The 15014-nt window shown below is 35.9% G+C and overlaps 1 protein-coding gene across 4 annotated transcripts in view; it reads left to right on the top strand.

Annotated features, from left to right (window-relative positions):
• Positions 1 to 15014, top strand: part of CCDC171 (coiled-coil domain containing 171) — a 312135-nt gene that overhangs the window by 64009 nt on the left and 233112 nt on the right. For all 4 annotated transcript variants that reach the window (XM_028512445.2, XM_036021569.1, XM_028512435.2 and 1 more), the window contains 2 exons: positions 8581 to 8673; positions 12703 to 12863. In XM_028512445.2, the coding sequence (XP_028368246.1) occupies positions 8581 to 8673; positions 12703 to 12863 (254 nt within the window). The remainder of the gene's footprint in view (positions 1 to 8580; positions 8674 to 12702; positions 12864 to 15014) is intronic.

The raw sequence follows: 15014 nt of genomic DNA, 5'->3' as shown, positions 1-15014 counted from the left end.
AAAGGCTTAGCTTTGTGTCTGTGTTGTGTTACTTAAGGAACTCTACTTGTGTTGCAGGCAAACCTGTGTGTAGTTAACTTGACTTGCATATATGAATTTGTGTAGATTTTGTATTTTGACCTGAATTGCATTATGCTTTCTGCCTTTGCTTTGTCAATTACATTAGGATTAGATACTAATGAGACAGCTGTGAGTGTTGTGCTAGCTACCTTATACAGTATTATTGGGAAAAATTTTTGTGAATAGTCTGTTGATGTTCCTGTAGCACCCTCTGCTGGATGTAAGAATTAATTCATCAGACTAGAAGGTTTAGGATATTTATTAGGAGGTTTACTTTAATAATGTCTAACAACAACAAAGCCTACTCTTGGAATGCCTTTGTTTAAAGATTTAAAGATTTTGTTTGCTTCCCTTACTGACAAGTTGATAGTTTTAGTGATAACAAAACAATTTTTAAACTTGTTTTTTTCTGGCTATTTCATTCAAAGTAGTAAAGTATGAAAATACAGATGTGATCTCTGGTTTATTATTTCAACCCACTTAATTTCGGTCTAGATAAGAAAAAAACCTCTTCTTGACTTGGAATGAAAATGAGGTAACTAATTAATTAATATGACATAACATATACATGAGAAATGAAGACTTAATTCTTTTATCATGGAATCACTATTTCATATTTTAATATCATATAAGACTATTATTTTGATAGAGATACTTATGTGTATGCTTTTTGAAATCTAAAAAAGCATAGCAGTATTGTTAGACTGGTTTCTTTCCTCTCTCTGCCCTTTGTTAGCTTTTTCTTGTTCTAATCCTTTATTCTCAATGTCTGTAGGCTATTTTATTGTAACTGGTTAGACTTTCTCTAACTTGTAGAACCTAAAATGAGCATAGTAAATACTGAGAAAGTTGACTTTAATCTTTTGTTCATTTTTTAAAAGACTCTATTTATTAATTTTTAGAGAGAGGGGAAGAGAGGGAGAGAAACATCGATGTGTGAGAGAAACATCAATTGGTTGCCCCTGGCCTGCAACCCAGGCATGTGTCCTGACTGGGAATTGAACTGGCAACCTTTTGGTTATTAGGACAGCACCCCATCCACTATACCACACCAGCCAGGGCTAATCTTTAAGTATAGGACCTTCATCTTGTGGTGTTTATTTTTTTTATTGATTTATTTTTACTGATATTGGGTCTACCTCAGATAATGCTCATTTTAGTCTGGCTAAACATAATAATTTCTCTGCTGCAGTAGGTACCATGCTTTATGCTTACAACAAATGGGGATCCCTTGTTCTAAGTATTCAAAACCAGCACTGAGAGAGAGCTTTTATTCAGATATCGAGAGGCTTGATTTAACTGGCTGTCATTTGTTTGCCATTGTCTTTGGTTCTTACACTTAAGAATTGTTTTACTTTTTTGAGATCTACTTCATATACCATAACATTAACCCTTTAAAAGCATACAATTCAGTGGTTACTAGTATAGCCCCAAAGTTGTGCAACATCACCACTGTCTAATTCTGGAGCATTATCATCACTCCAATAAGAAACTTCATGTCCATTCGCCATCAGTGCTCATTCTTCCCTTTGCCCCTAGTTACTGGCAAAGTGTAACTGATATACTCTCTATTTCTATGGATTTGCTTACTCTGGACATTTCACATAAATGAAGTCATACAATAGGTGGTCTTTTGTTTCTGGGTTCTTTCACTTGACATATTTTCAAGGTTCATCTAAGATGTAGCATATATTGGTACTTAATTCCGTTTTATGGCTGAATAATGTCCCATTGTCTGGATATGTCATATTTTGTTTATTCATTCATCAATTGATGGACATCTGGCTTGTTTCCACCTTTGGCTATTATGAATAATGCTGTATGAACATTTGTGTATACATCTTTGTTTAAACATGTTTTTATTTCTCTTTGGTATTTACTCAGGAATGGAGTTGGTGGATCATATGGTAACTCTAACTTTTTTGAGTGGCACCATTTTGCATTTCCCACCAGTAATGTATGTGGTTTCCAGTTTTTCTGCATCCTCACAATACTTGTTATTTCCTGTTTTAAAAATTATAGCCATCATTGCGTGTGTGTGAAGATGTATCTCTTTGTGGTTTTGATTTGTATTTCCCTAATGACTGATGATGTTGAGCATTATTTCATGTACTTAGTGGTCATTTGCATATCTTCTTTGGAGAAATGTCTATTCAAGTCACTTTTCCATTTCAAAATTGAATTGCTTTGTTGGGGGAGGGTAGGGAGTGGAGGGATTGAGAAAAAAGAAAAAAGCACTCATGGACATAGACAACAGTGTGGTGATTGCTGGGGGAGGAGGTATAAGGGGAGATAAAGGGGATAATGGAAAAATCCAATAAGGAATATAAAAAAATAAAATCTACATTTGGAAAAAATTGAATTGTCTTTTTGTTGTATGAGTTCTTTATATATTATGGATACTATGTATACTAGATGCTTATCAGTATATGATTTGTAGATATATTCTCTAGGTTTTCTTTTTATTTCCTTTTTAAAGAAATATATTGTATTGATTATACTATTAAAGTTGTCCTATTTTTTTCTCCCTTTTGTCCCCTTCCACCCTGCAACCTCACCTTCCAGCATTCCCCCTGCCCCCATACCCCCTCCCCCACTGCCTTAGTTTATGCCTATGGGTTGTGCATGTAAGTTCTTTGGCTTCTTCATTTCCTATATTATTCTTAACATCCCTTTGTCTATTCTGTACCTACCAATCATGCTTCTATTCCTTTCCCCCCTCATTCTCCCCCTTCCTCCTCCAAGCTCTTCATATCTATGATTCTGTTCCTATTCTGGTTGTTTGCTTAGTTTGGTTTTTTAGATGCAGTTGTTGATAGCTGTGAATTTGTTGCTGTTTTAATGTTCATAGTTTTGATCTTTTTCTTAAATAAGTCCCTTTAATATTTCATGTAATAATGGCTTGGTGGTGATGAACTCCTTTAGCTTTACCTTGTCTGGGAAGCACTTTATCTGCCCTTCCATTCTAAATAATGGCTTTTCTGGACAGAGTAATCTTGGTTGTAGTCCTTGCTTTTTATCACTTTGAATACTTCTTGCCAACCCTGTCTTGCCTGCAAAGTTTCTTTTGAGAAATTAGCTGACAGTCTTGTGGAAAGTCCTTTGTAGGTAACTCTGTTTTTCCCTTGCTGATTTTAAGATTCTCTCTTTATTTTTAACTTTTGGCATTTTAGTTATGCAGTATCTTGGTGTGGTCTTTTGGGGGTTCTACTTGTGTGGAACTCTTTGTGCTTCCTGGACTTGTACATCAATTTCCTTCATCAAATTAGGGAAATTTTCTTTCATTATTTTTTCAAATAAGTTTTCAATTTCTGGCTCTTCCTCTACTCTTTTTGATATCCCTATGATTTGGGTGTTCGTAAGTTTAAAGATGTCCTGGAAGTTCCTAAGCCTCTCCTTATTTTTTTGAATTCTTGTTTTTTCATTCTGTTCTTGTTGAATGTTTCTTCCTTCTGCTTCAACCCTTGGTTTGAGTCCTGGTTTCCTTCCCATCACTGTTGGTTCCCTGTACATTTTCCTTTATTTCACTTAGTGTAACCTTCATTTCTTCCTTTATGTTGTTGCTGTACTCAGTGATTTCTTTGAGCATCCTGATCACCACTGTTTTCAACTCTGCATCTGATAGATTGGCTATCTCCGTTTCGTTTAAAACTTTTTCTGCAGTTTTGTTTTTTTCTTTCATTTAGACCATATTTCTTTGTCTCCTCATTTTGTCAGCCTCCCTGTGTTTGTTTCCATGAATTCAGGTAGAGTTGCTTTGACTCCCTGTCTTAGTAGCGTGGCCTACTGTAGAAAAGGCACCTGTAAATTGTGTGGGGCAGAGCCTTAGGTAATCACCAGGCTGGGGCAAACTGCTTCACCACTTTGTGGCTCTGTGTGTGGGAGGGTTTGGAGAGGGGACAGTGCTGCTGCCTGCCTTCTGGAGGTTTACTTGGCACTTGTCTTGTGCCACTGACACCCCTCCAGCTGTTGCCCTGGTACTGAATCCCAGAGGAGGTGGGTCTGTATATGTTTTTAAGCCTGTGTGGACCCTTTAAACCTAGTCCCCTAAAAATCCTGCAGTTTCTTCTGCTGCCCCAACCCCCACTGGTTTTTATAGCCAGAAATTATAGGGATTTATCTTCCTGGACCTGGAACCCTGCACTGTGTGGTCTGGACTGGAGCTGGGATCCCTTGCTCCGAAGGTATCCCTCCCAATTTTTATTTTTATTCTTTATTTTTGAGCCATACCAGGCAGGTCCCCTCTCAATTTTTATTCACCATAGGTGAATGTGGGACTGCCCTTTCTGGTACCACCATCTCTCTGTGCCATACCATGACTCATGGCCTCTCTGCTTACTTATTGGGGCGCCTCTGCCGCTCCTACTCGTCTGGATGAATGTGGCTTCCTTAAATCCTTGGTGGTTGGACTTCCATACAGCTCAATTTTCTGATAGTTCTGGGTATTAATTGTTTTGAGGTCTAGTTGTAGTTCTTTTTGTGGTTGTGTCAGGAGGCAAAGTGTGTCTGCTTGTGCCTCCATCTTGACTGGAAGTCCCTCACTTTCTTTTTTTAAACATATGACATTTTATTTATTTTTCTTTTTAAAAAAGATTTTATTTATTTATTTCTAGAGAGATAGGAAGAGAGGGGGAAAGAGAGGAAGAGCAACATCAATGTGTGGTTGCCTCTCATGTGGCCCCCACTTGGGACCTGGCCTGCAACCCAGGCATGTGCCCTAATTGGGAATCGAACCCACGATCCTTTGGTTTGCAGCTTGCATTCAATCCACTGAGCTACACCAGCCAAGGCCCTCACTTTCTTGATAATGTTCTTTGAAGTTCAAAAATTTTAAATTTTGAAGAAGTTCAGTTTATTGTTTTTTCTTTTGTTGCTGTTGCTTTTAGTGTCATATCTCAGAATCCGTTTCCGAATCTGAGTTTTTGGAGCTTTTTCCCTGTTTTTTTCAAAGAGTTTTATGGTTTCAGTTGTTATATTTAGATCATTGATTTTTTTGAATTCATTTTAATATATGATGTGAGGTAGTGGTCCAGATGTATTCTTTTGCATGTGTATATCTAGTTGTCTTAGCACCATTTAATGGAAAAATGTTTTATCTTCATTGAATGGTCTTGGCACCCTGGTCAAAAGTCAATTGACCACTGATACACAAATTTACTTCTGGACACTCAGTTCTTTCTATGGGTATAAATGTCTGTGCTTATGCCGGCACTATTTGGTCACTATAGTTCTGGAGTAGTCCTGGTTTTGAAACCAGGGTATGTAAATCTTCCCACTTGGTTCTTTTTCAGGATGGTCATGTCAACTTTTTGAGAAGTCCTCTAGTAAAGATAATTGTTTGGATTTAATCCTCGGTTTCTCACATCCTTATGGTGATAAAATTGCTTTTTCATATAATAGCTAATAATATTGCATGGGGCTAATATTTAGTGTGATACAAGTTCTGAAAAAGGTGGAAGTGAGTACAAAGAGAATACTTTCCTTGATTTCTCTTAATATCCCAACAATTAGGAATTGATTGATTTGAAGCCCTGCCTTCTCATTTACTTTTTCTGTTTAGGTATGAATGACTTAATTCATTCTAATGATTTTTTTGTTGTCAAATATAATTTTGCTGGGTAAATAATGATACCAGCACCATATGTCCTCATTAACCTTAATACCTTTGCTTTGTTTCTGTTTAAAAGAACTTTTCTATATAGAACATTTAAATCACATGTGAAAGTAGAAAGAATATTATAACGAACCCCATGTATCTCTCACTGAATTTCAACATTTCTCAACTAATGGCCAGTATTGTATCATGAATACCAATCCCCCATTCGTAACCTCCGGCATGATTATTTATGTGTTTATTATTGACACTATTACAGATGTTCTCCCCCGCCCTATTCCTTTTCCCCCCTCCACACAACCCCACCGCCCTAGTCTTTACCACATTGTTGTCTGTGTCCATGGGCTCTGCATATATGCATACATGTTCTTTGGCTAATCATTTCCAGTCCCTTCCCACACCCTCCCCTTAGTGACCTTTCAATCTGTTCCATGTGTCCATGTCTCTGGTTCTATTTTGTTCCTCAGTTTATTTTGTTCATTAGATTCCATACGTAAGTGAGATCATACGGCATTTGTCTTTCTGACTAGCTTATTTTGCTTAGCATAATAATCTCCAGGCCCACCTGACTTGAAGCAAATTCAGACATCATATAATTTTATCCATGAACACACTTTAATATGTATTTTTAAAACATTGGTATTTTTAAAAATACCAATTATTATCATACCAAAAAAGTAATAATACCTTAGTCCCATCAAATATCCTCATTTCCAGTTTTTCTTAATGTCTTTTGAGTCTTCATAGAGAACTATGGATATTTACTGGTTTCATCTTTCAATGGTATGCCTGTTATTTCAAAATATTCTAGTAATATAGGATATAAATGTCAGATTTTACCTTCAAGAGTTTATACTGCACTCAAAGTATTATTTTATCCTTTTGGATTTAAATTATTTTTAGACCCAAAAGAATCATATTTAGACTTACTACTCTGGCTTCTGGAGAAAGTCTTTTCTAGTGTAATAATTTATTAAGAATTATTACTGATGGAGTTGCAAAATTAAATAAAGCAAATAATTCAGTGTAAAAAATGTTTTGTGACTTTCATGTTTGTGTAACACAGAGCGATTAAATCCTCAAGCCAAATTACTTCTTGCCTGTGATGAAGGCTGTTGGTAGAAAGTGGTGTCTAGAAAGGCCTCTAGAGAAGACAGGATATTTGTGTTTATTCTCTGCTCTTTTATGGATATGCAAATACGCTTTGCTCAAAGAAAAGTGTAGTCATTTCTTACTTATTCACATACTGCTTGATAAGTTTGTGGATTATCCACTTTTTATCTATGTCCTCTCTTTTTATAGTTCATTACCATCTCTGTAAACAAAAAGAAATGGGGAGAGAAAAGCAGAAAAATCAAATTAATCAGAAGCATTAAAAAAAAACACTTCAGCTTAGGCTAAATAATAAGAGTGTTAGTAACAAATAGAAACTTTTTCTTGCTCAGATTATATCTAGGAAAGGAAATCAAATTAGTAAGCCCTTTTCCACCACTACTGAACTGCCTGTATTTGACAGATAGGGCAGGCTTTTCTTTGCTGCTCTGATCTCGAGACAGGCAACGCAGTTGGGCATTCCTGTAGGCTGGCCCCGAATTGGCCTTTGGTCATGACCAGTTCCCTCTTTGGGACTAGGGATCCAGTGCTTCCTTCCAAGAGTTGTGTTTTCTTAACAAAATGGCATTCAGATAAGAGCTCATCCTTCTGCTGCTGGCTAGAAGCTGGATCATGCCTGAAAAATTGGTAAGTTAGACTTCATTGTAATGAAAACTTCTGCTTTGTGCAAGACTGTGTTAAGAGAATGTAAAAGCAAGCTGTAGACTGAGTGCCAATATTTACAAATCATATATCCAATGAATGACTTATCTCCAGAGTATAAAATGAGCTCTCAAAACTCAATAATAAGAAATCAAGTGACCCAATTAAAATTGGGGGAAGGTTTGACCAGAGACTTCACCAGAGATATGCAGATAGCAAATACACACATGAAAACATACTCAATGATGTTAATGCAAACTGAAACCAAAATGAGATGCCATTATATGCCTATTTGAATGTCTAATCCTCACCAAATCCTACTTCCCACCAAAAAAAGAAAACAACGACTCTCAAGTTTTGGGGAGGATGTATAAAATTGGAAATTAAAAAAAAAACTGTTTGGCAGTTTTGTAAAACATTAAACATACACCTACTATTTGACCCAGTCATGGTACCCTTCACTATTTACCCCAGAGAAAAGAGAGTGTATGTCCATACAAATGCTCATTATAGTTCTGTTTGTAACAGCCCAAACCGGAAGCAACTCAAATGCCCGTCAGCAGGTGAACAGACACACCACGTGCAGGGATCCGCACAGCTGAACACTTTCGCAGTGAAAGGGAACGAACTATTGACACGTCCCCACATGGATGAACCTCAAAATAATTTATGCTGGTGAAAGAGGCCAAATAATAGAATACACACTTCATGATTTGATTTATGTTAAATTTCAGAAAATATAACTGATTATAGTGACAAATAGAAGATCAGCAGTTACTTCGGGATAGGGATATGGTGGTGAGGGTTGGAAAAAGGAATTCCCAAGCGGCACAAAGAATTTTCAAGGGATAATGGAAGCATTTCCTGTCTTGATTACAGCAATGATTTTGTGGGCCTATGTGTGTCAAAGGGTATCAAATTATATACTTTCAATATGTGTGGCTTATTACATGTAAGTTATATCTTAATAAAAAGGAAGAAGAAGGCAAGCTCTCGAGCTTTTTTTCTGGAGCATGATTTTTACACTCCTACAAAGTAAAAAAAATAGGCCATGGTAATCTAAAGTGTTAATTACAACTCTAGATTATAGTCATCCATGTCCACTTTAAATACTGATATTTATTTAAAACAAACTTTTAATTTCTTTTTAGGCAACTACTCTTAGAGTGAGGAAGTTAGAAGAAAATATTGAAGCAGAAAGAGCAGCACATTTGGAATCAAAATTTAACTCTGAAATTATTCAGGTAAAATGTAAATAAATTTTTTAAAGTGTATTTTATTGATTATACTATTGCAGTTGTCCCAATTTTTCTCCCTTTGCATCCCTCTACCAGGAACCCTCTTCCCTCCAGCAATCTCCCCCCTCCCCCACTTAGTTCATATCCCTAGGTCATGCATATAAGTTATTTGACTTCTCTGTTGCCTATACTGTTCTTAATATCCCCCTGTCTATTTTGTACCTACTCAATCATACTTCTAAATTCCTGTAATTTTTCCCCCGTTCTCCCTCAACCCCCTCCCAGCTGATAATCCTTCACAGGATCCATATCTATGATTCTATTCCTGTTCTAGTTGTTTCCTTAGTTTGGTTTTGTTTTTTAAATAATTTGGTTGTAGATAGTTTTGAGTTTGTTGTCATTTTAATGTTCATAATTTTGATCTTCTTGTCTTAAATAAGACCCTTTAGCATTTCATATAAGAAAGGCTTGGTCATGATGAACTCCTTTAGCTTTACCTTGTCTGGGAAGCACTTTATCTACACTTCCATTCTAAATGACAGCTTTGCTGGATAGAGTAATCTTGGTTGTAGTCCTTGTTTTTCATCACTTTGAATACTTCTTGCCAGTCCCTTCTTGCCTGCAAAGTTTCTTTTGAGAAATCAGTAGATAGTCTTATTTAACATTTTTTTTGTATGGATTTACTAAGCTGGGAAAAAACAGCATTATATTCAGAGAACCAAAGTGTGCATTTAGAATTGGTAGCCTATTGTTAAGACACTCATTATCCTATTTACTATAAGGATACAGTTGAGGATAGTCTTTACTGTATTAGAGGAGGTGTTTGCACAGTACAGCTCACAGGCCAGATTTCAGTGCTTGTTCCTGTGAAATTTTATCTTGTCTACTTTTATGCTACAGTGGCAAAGTGGAGTAGTTTCCACAGACACCTCATGGCCTGCAAAGTCCAGGATATTTACCATCTGGCCCAGAAAGATTTGCTGCTCAGTGTTCTTTTTATAAACACCCAAGGGATGAATTTATTTTTGAAAATATCCTGTGTATATTGCCTATCAGTGTATTAAAAGCTGAAGGTATAAAAGGCAAAGGAGCTTCTTTTGAGACTTACATTCCATTACCAGAAGTATATATGGATACAGATATACAGATAGATGTATAGATAGAAATATGAAATACTAAAGTACTATAGGAACATAATAAGGAGGATTAAATCTGAGAGGGGAATTAAATGAAGGTGTTCTAAGAAAAGTATCCTTTTCCCTTTCTTAGAGAATGAGAAGGAATTTCTAAGTGAAGCTCTCTCTGCATTTTACCTGGTGGTGGGCAAACCGCTGCCCGGGGACAAGTCTGACCTGCAGATAGCTTGTGCTGTAAATGAAGTGTTGTGTAAAGTTCCATGAGTTGGACAGTCCTTAATTTCATTTGGGTTTGTTTTGAAGACTTAGACTTTCCCCTATATTAAATTTTTCTTACTAAAAATTTGTAGGTTCCTAGTATTGTTTTAATGCCTTTAAATGAGATGCAAATAAATTTGTAAGAATTTTATACTTTTTAAAAACTTTTATCTTTAATGAAGAGACCCTTTAACCTTCAAAATTCTCAGAGGCAAGTATTTGATGTGTCTGTGTATTAAGCAAACTTGTATAAGATAAGCTTTTTCTTTTTAGAAAATTATTGGATCACCCAAAATGGTAACAATACACAATAAAGTTGAAGTTTTAATTTCATGAAAGAAGTATAATTCAAAATTAAGTTTTTCTTTATACCTATATCACTGGGAATAGTTAGTAAATCTAAAAATGGAAATTATTACATGTATTTTTTAATTATGTAGTTCCAATTAATATCTGCTTACACTATGACAGGAAAAAAGCAAAAGTTTATATTTGAACCTCATATCTATAAATATTTACAAGTATTATCAGTGAGGGACACCTAGTGAAATTTAGTTTCACACTGGCTTAAAAGCAAATGAGACTGTCAGATAATTGTAATTAATTACCATCTCATCATAAACTGTAGTTAAATATATGTATAAAGTGTTCTCTTATTAAATTTGCCTAGATACTGTGTTATAAAAATGAACAAGTAGTTTCAAAATTTTTGATTCAGATTGTTCATTTGAAGTCAGTTTTTCTTTCAGTTGAATTGGTTTATCATTTGTGATTGAGTGTGCTTATTTTGTGAAAGAAGATAACAGTGTAGTCAGAAGAAAATGTTTCCTATGTTTATTTTACTTGTAAACATTGGATTTAGACAAAACAGTAGAGAAAAATAACATTTAAAAGACCAAGTTTGAAAATTTACAAAGTTGTGTCTACATATTTATTTTACTTCTTTACATTAGTGTAAAAATAAATGTTTCAATTATTCCAAATATATCTGCATAATTAGAAGGTTTCTTGTGATTATTATTTGTATAGATTAATTTATGAACCATTTTCATATTGTCCTAGGCTTCATTTCTTGTCAAATTCACCTTTCCTAATTCGCGTTGTCTTTTGCCATCTCTGCAAGGCTTGTCCCAGGCACAGGTCACAGTTTTTCTCTAATTTCATGGCCCTTTGTGCACGCCTCTGTGACAGGAAGCACTTACCACACACCCCTGTGGTCTGTTCTCTCCTAAAGATTATAGCGCCTCAGAAGCTAAGACTCTATCTTTTCATGATTATTATGTATATCTTGTGCACTAGCACATTGCCTAGCATATACCAAGTGCTTAAAAAATTCAAACATTTATTGAAGAAATGATTTAATATTAAGTATATTAATATTAAATACATGAATTATCCCATTAGATATTTCTAGCAACCCTGGAGATAGTTTGCATATTGTTGTTGCTATTATTATTGCTTCCTGTTTACATGTGAGAAAACTCAGGCTTTTGGAATTTTAGTAATATGCCCAAGGTCATATAAGTTAATTTGCAAAGCTGGGATTCAAACCTGAGTCTGTGGTTCTATAGCCCATCACCTGTCTAGTGTGAAACATTTTTTTCTATCCCCTTCTTTTTTGAACTTTAGTAGACTATTTTTAATTTAATTTTCTGAAAAGACAAAATGTTCCTATAGTTCAAAAATCAGAACAATACTAAAGGGTCCAGACTTTTGCTTTTACTCCTCTCCTTCCCATTACACCATTCTCTGGCCTACTGCTTATCCTTAGGTTTTTCATTTGTTTACCTGAAATACATCATACTATATATGATGAGCTGGACTTTGCTCTTTTTAGTATATATTTACACTGCATAGAAAACTTCTTTTTTAAATGTCATCTTGCTCCCTTTTTTATAGCTGCCTATTCTTTTATGGGAATGCACTTTCTCTATTCTGTTGTTGGTGTAGAGAGGGAATACGATTTTTAAAATGTTATATTATGTAAAATTTTAAGTATGTGCAAAAACAGAAACAATAGTGCACTGAGCCCCCCATATGCCCATCACTTAGCCCTATGATGTACCTTAGGCCAATTGTGTTTTACCTATTACCCTCTCCACTCCTCTGCCCTCAGGTTATTTTGAAGCAACTCCCAGATAACATATTACCATACTGATAAATATTTCAGTCAAATAGTACTACTTGATAATAAAAAACCTCACTATACAGTAAGAAATCTCCAGAAATGAAAAAATGTGTTAATTTTCTGAGGCTTATAGAGCCTATGATATTTTTCATAAGAGGGGGAGCATAATTCCCTTTAGTTTAAAAAATCCATTTAATTTATTATATTTTTTAAAAGAAGTATCCAAATGGATTAGAAAGTCAAAATTAGGCACTTGGATGGCAGCAGGTTATATATATTATGTCAGCCTACCCTTTTCTTTAGCATAGTTAGCTTTATTATTCCACCTTCCTCCCATTAAAGTTGTTGAGAAAGGGAATGAACTGTCTTTTGTTTATTTCCCCTTTATACCAAAGAAGAAAGAAGCATTTTGATGAATGGTAATCTGCTTTTGATAAAGTATTCTACTCAATTTGAGATTGATACTACTAGCATTTCCTTGCTTGCTTTAATTGCGTCTCTGTCATCTGGTAGTTGCGGATTCGAGACCTTGAAGGAGCTTTGCAGGTAGAAAAGGCCAGCCAGGCAGAAGCTGTTGCTGACTTGGAAATGATCAAGAATGAATTCAAAGAAGTTGAAGCTGCATATGAACGAGAAAAGCATAGTGCACAAGAGAGTTTTGCAAAACTAAGTTTGTAAGTATCTTACTGTAAAATGCTCCAAATTAATATAAAGTTTATGAAACCTATGTGTGTGAATGTGTGGTCTTTTAGATGTAGCTCCCATTAATGTCAGTGGTAGTTCATAAACTATAATTATACTTTCCTGTGCAGATTACTATGGAAATGCTCTTTTGGATTTTTAAGTATCATGGACATTCCAAGTAGTCTCAGAAATGTAGTTCTTAACACTAGAAAGCAATGTATTAATGTATTTTATATTATATTATGTCTGCTGAAGTAATACAGTATCTTTAGAGACCTTGATTTCTAGGCCACCTAAAATAGTCTGTGTGGAGATGGGTAATATTTGTTTTCTCAAAATGTGGAAATAACAGTAGGAATAATAATACTGGTGCTAGTGGCTAGCATGCATTGTGGCTCACGTCATGCCTAGAACTGCACAGTTTCCTTTAATTTATGTAACACCTAATGAGGTAGCTACTCTTCTTACCTCTGTTTATGGACATGGAAATTGAGGCTCAACCAGGGTATGAACACACAGCTAATAAGTGGCAGACCATGGTCTTCTGACTCCTACTACTTTTAACCTTTTTTAATCCAAAAGCCTTTTGTCTATAATATTCTATGGGATGCCTTAAGAAATTTGTAGTTTTGAAATATGTTCCCCCCAAAAGTCAACAGTAAACATTTTAAACCATTCCTCCCTATTTACCCACCATTGTTATGGACATAATAGGTTGGCAATGAGAATTATGTATGTATGTATGTATGTATGTATGTATGTATTTGCCTGTGTATTTTTTTATTTAATCTTTACTGTATTTTTCCATTACCATCTAGTCCCCTTGCCCCCTTCCCCCAGCAATCACCACAATGTTGTCCATGTCCATGAGTCCTTTCTTCTTTTTGCAAAGTCCCTCCACCCCCACACCTTCCTGCTCCCCCACCTCCACTAGCTGAAATAAACTATATTACAAATATATGTTCTCCAGGTCTGTCCATACTGTCGCAAAGGGTAAAATTTTCTTCTTCTTCTTCTTTTCTTTTTTTAAAAATACATTTTATTGATTATGCTATTACAGTTGTCCCACTTTCCCCCCTTTACTCCCCTCTGCCCTGTACACGCCCTCCCACCCACATTCCCCCTCTTTAGTTCATGTCCATGGGTTGTACGAATAAGTTCTTTGGCTTCTACATTTCCCATACTCTTCTTACCCTCCCCCTGACTATTTTCTACCTACCATCTATGCTACTTATTCTCTGTATCTTTTCCCCCTCTCCCCCTATTCCACTCCCCTGTTGATAACCCTACATGTGATCTCCATTTATGTGGTTCTGTTCCTGTTCTAGTTGTTTGCTTAGTTTGCTTTTGTTTTTGTTTTAGGTGTGGTTGTTAATGATTGTGAGTTTGTTGTCATTTTACTGTTCATATTTTTTATCTTCTTTTTCTTTTTTTTAAGATTTTATTTATTTTTTTTTAGGGAGAGGGGAAGGGAGGGAGAAAGAGAGGGAGAGACACATCAGTGTGTGGTTGCTTCTTGTGAGCCCCTTACTATGGACCTGGCCTGCAACCCAGGCATGTGTCCTGACTGGAAATTGAACCAGCAACCCTTTGGTTCACCGGCCTGTACTCAATCCACTGAGCCACACCAGCCAGGGCTATCTTCTTTTTCTTAGATAAATCCCTTTAACATTTGATATAATAAGGGCTTGGTGATGATGAACTCCTTTAACTTGACCTTATCTGAAAAGCACTTTATCTGCCCTTCCATTCTAAATGAAAGCTTTGCTGAATAGAGCAATCTTGGATGTAGGTCCTTGCCTTTCATGACTTGGAATACTTGTTTCCAGCCCCTTCTTGCCTGCAAAGTCTTTTTTGAGAAATCACCTGACAGTCTGATGAGAACTCCTTTGTAGGTAACTGTCTCCTTATCTCTTGTTGCTTTTAGATTCTCTCCTTATCTTTAATCTTGGGTAACTTGATAATGTGCCTTGGTGTGTTCCTTCTTGGGTCCAACTTTTTATTTATTTATTTATTTATTTTTAGAGAGAGGGGAAAGGAAGGAGAAAGAGGGAGAGAAACATCGATACATGGTTGCTTCACTTGCCCTCACACTGGGAGCCCGGCCCACAACCCAGGCATGTGCCCTGACTGTGACCCTT

This window comes from Phyllostomus discolor, chromosome 3, assembly GCF_004126475.2.
Source record: "Phyllostomus discolor isolate MPI-MPIP mPhyDis1 chromosome 3, mPhyDis1.pri.v3, whole genome shotgun sequence".
Classification (NCBI taxonomy): domain Eukaryota; kingdom Metazoa; phylum Chordata; class Mammalia; order Chiroptera; family Phyllostomidae; genus Phyllostomus; species Phyllostomus discolor.
The sequence above is the reverse complement of the archived record's forward strand: the minus strand, read 5'-3'. Positions and strand labels throughout refer to the sequence as shown.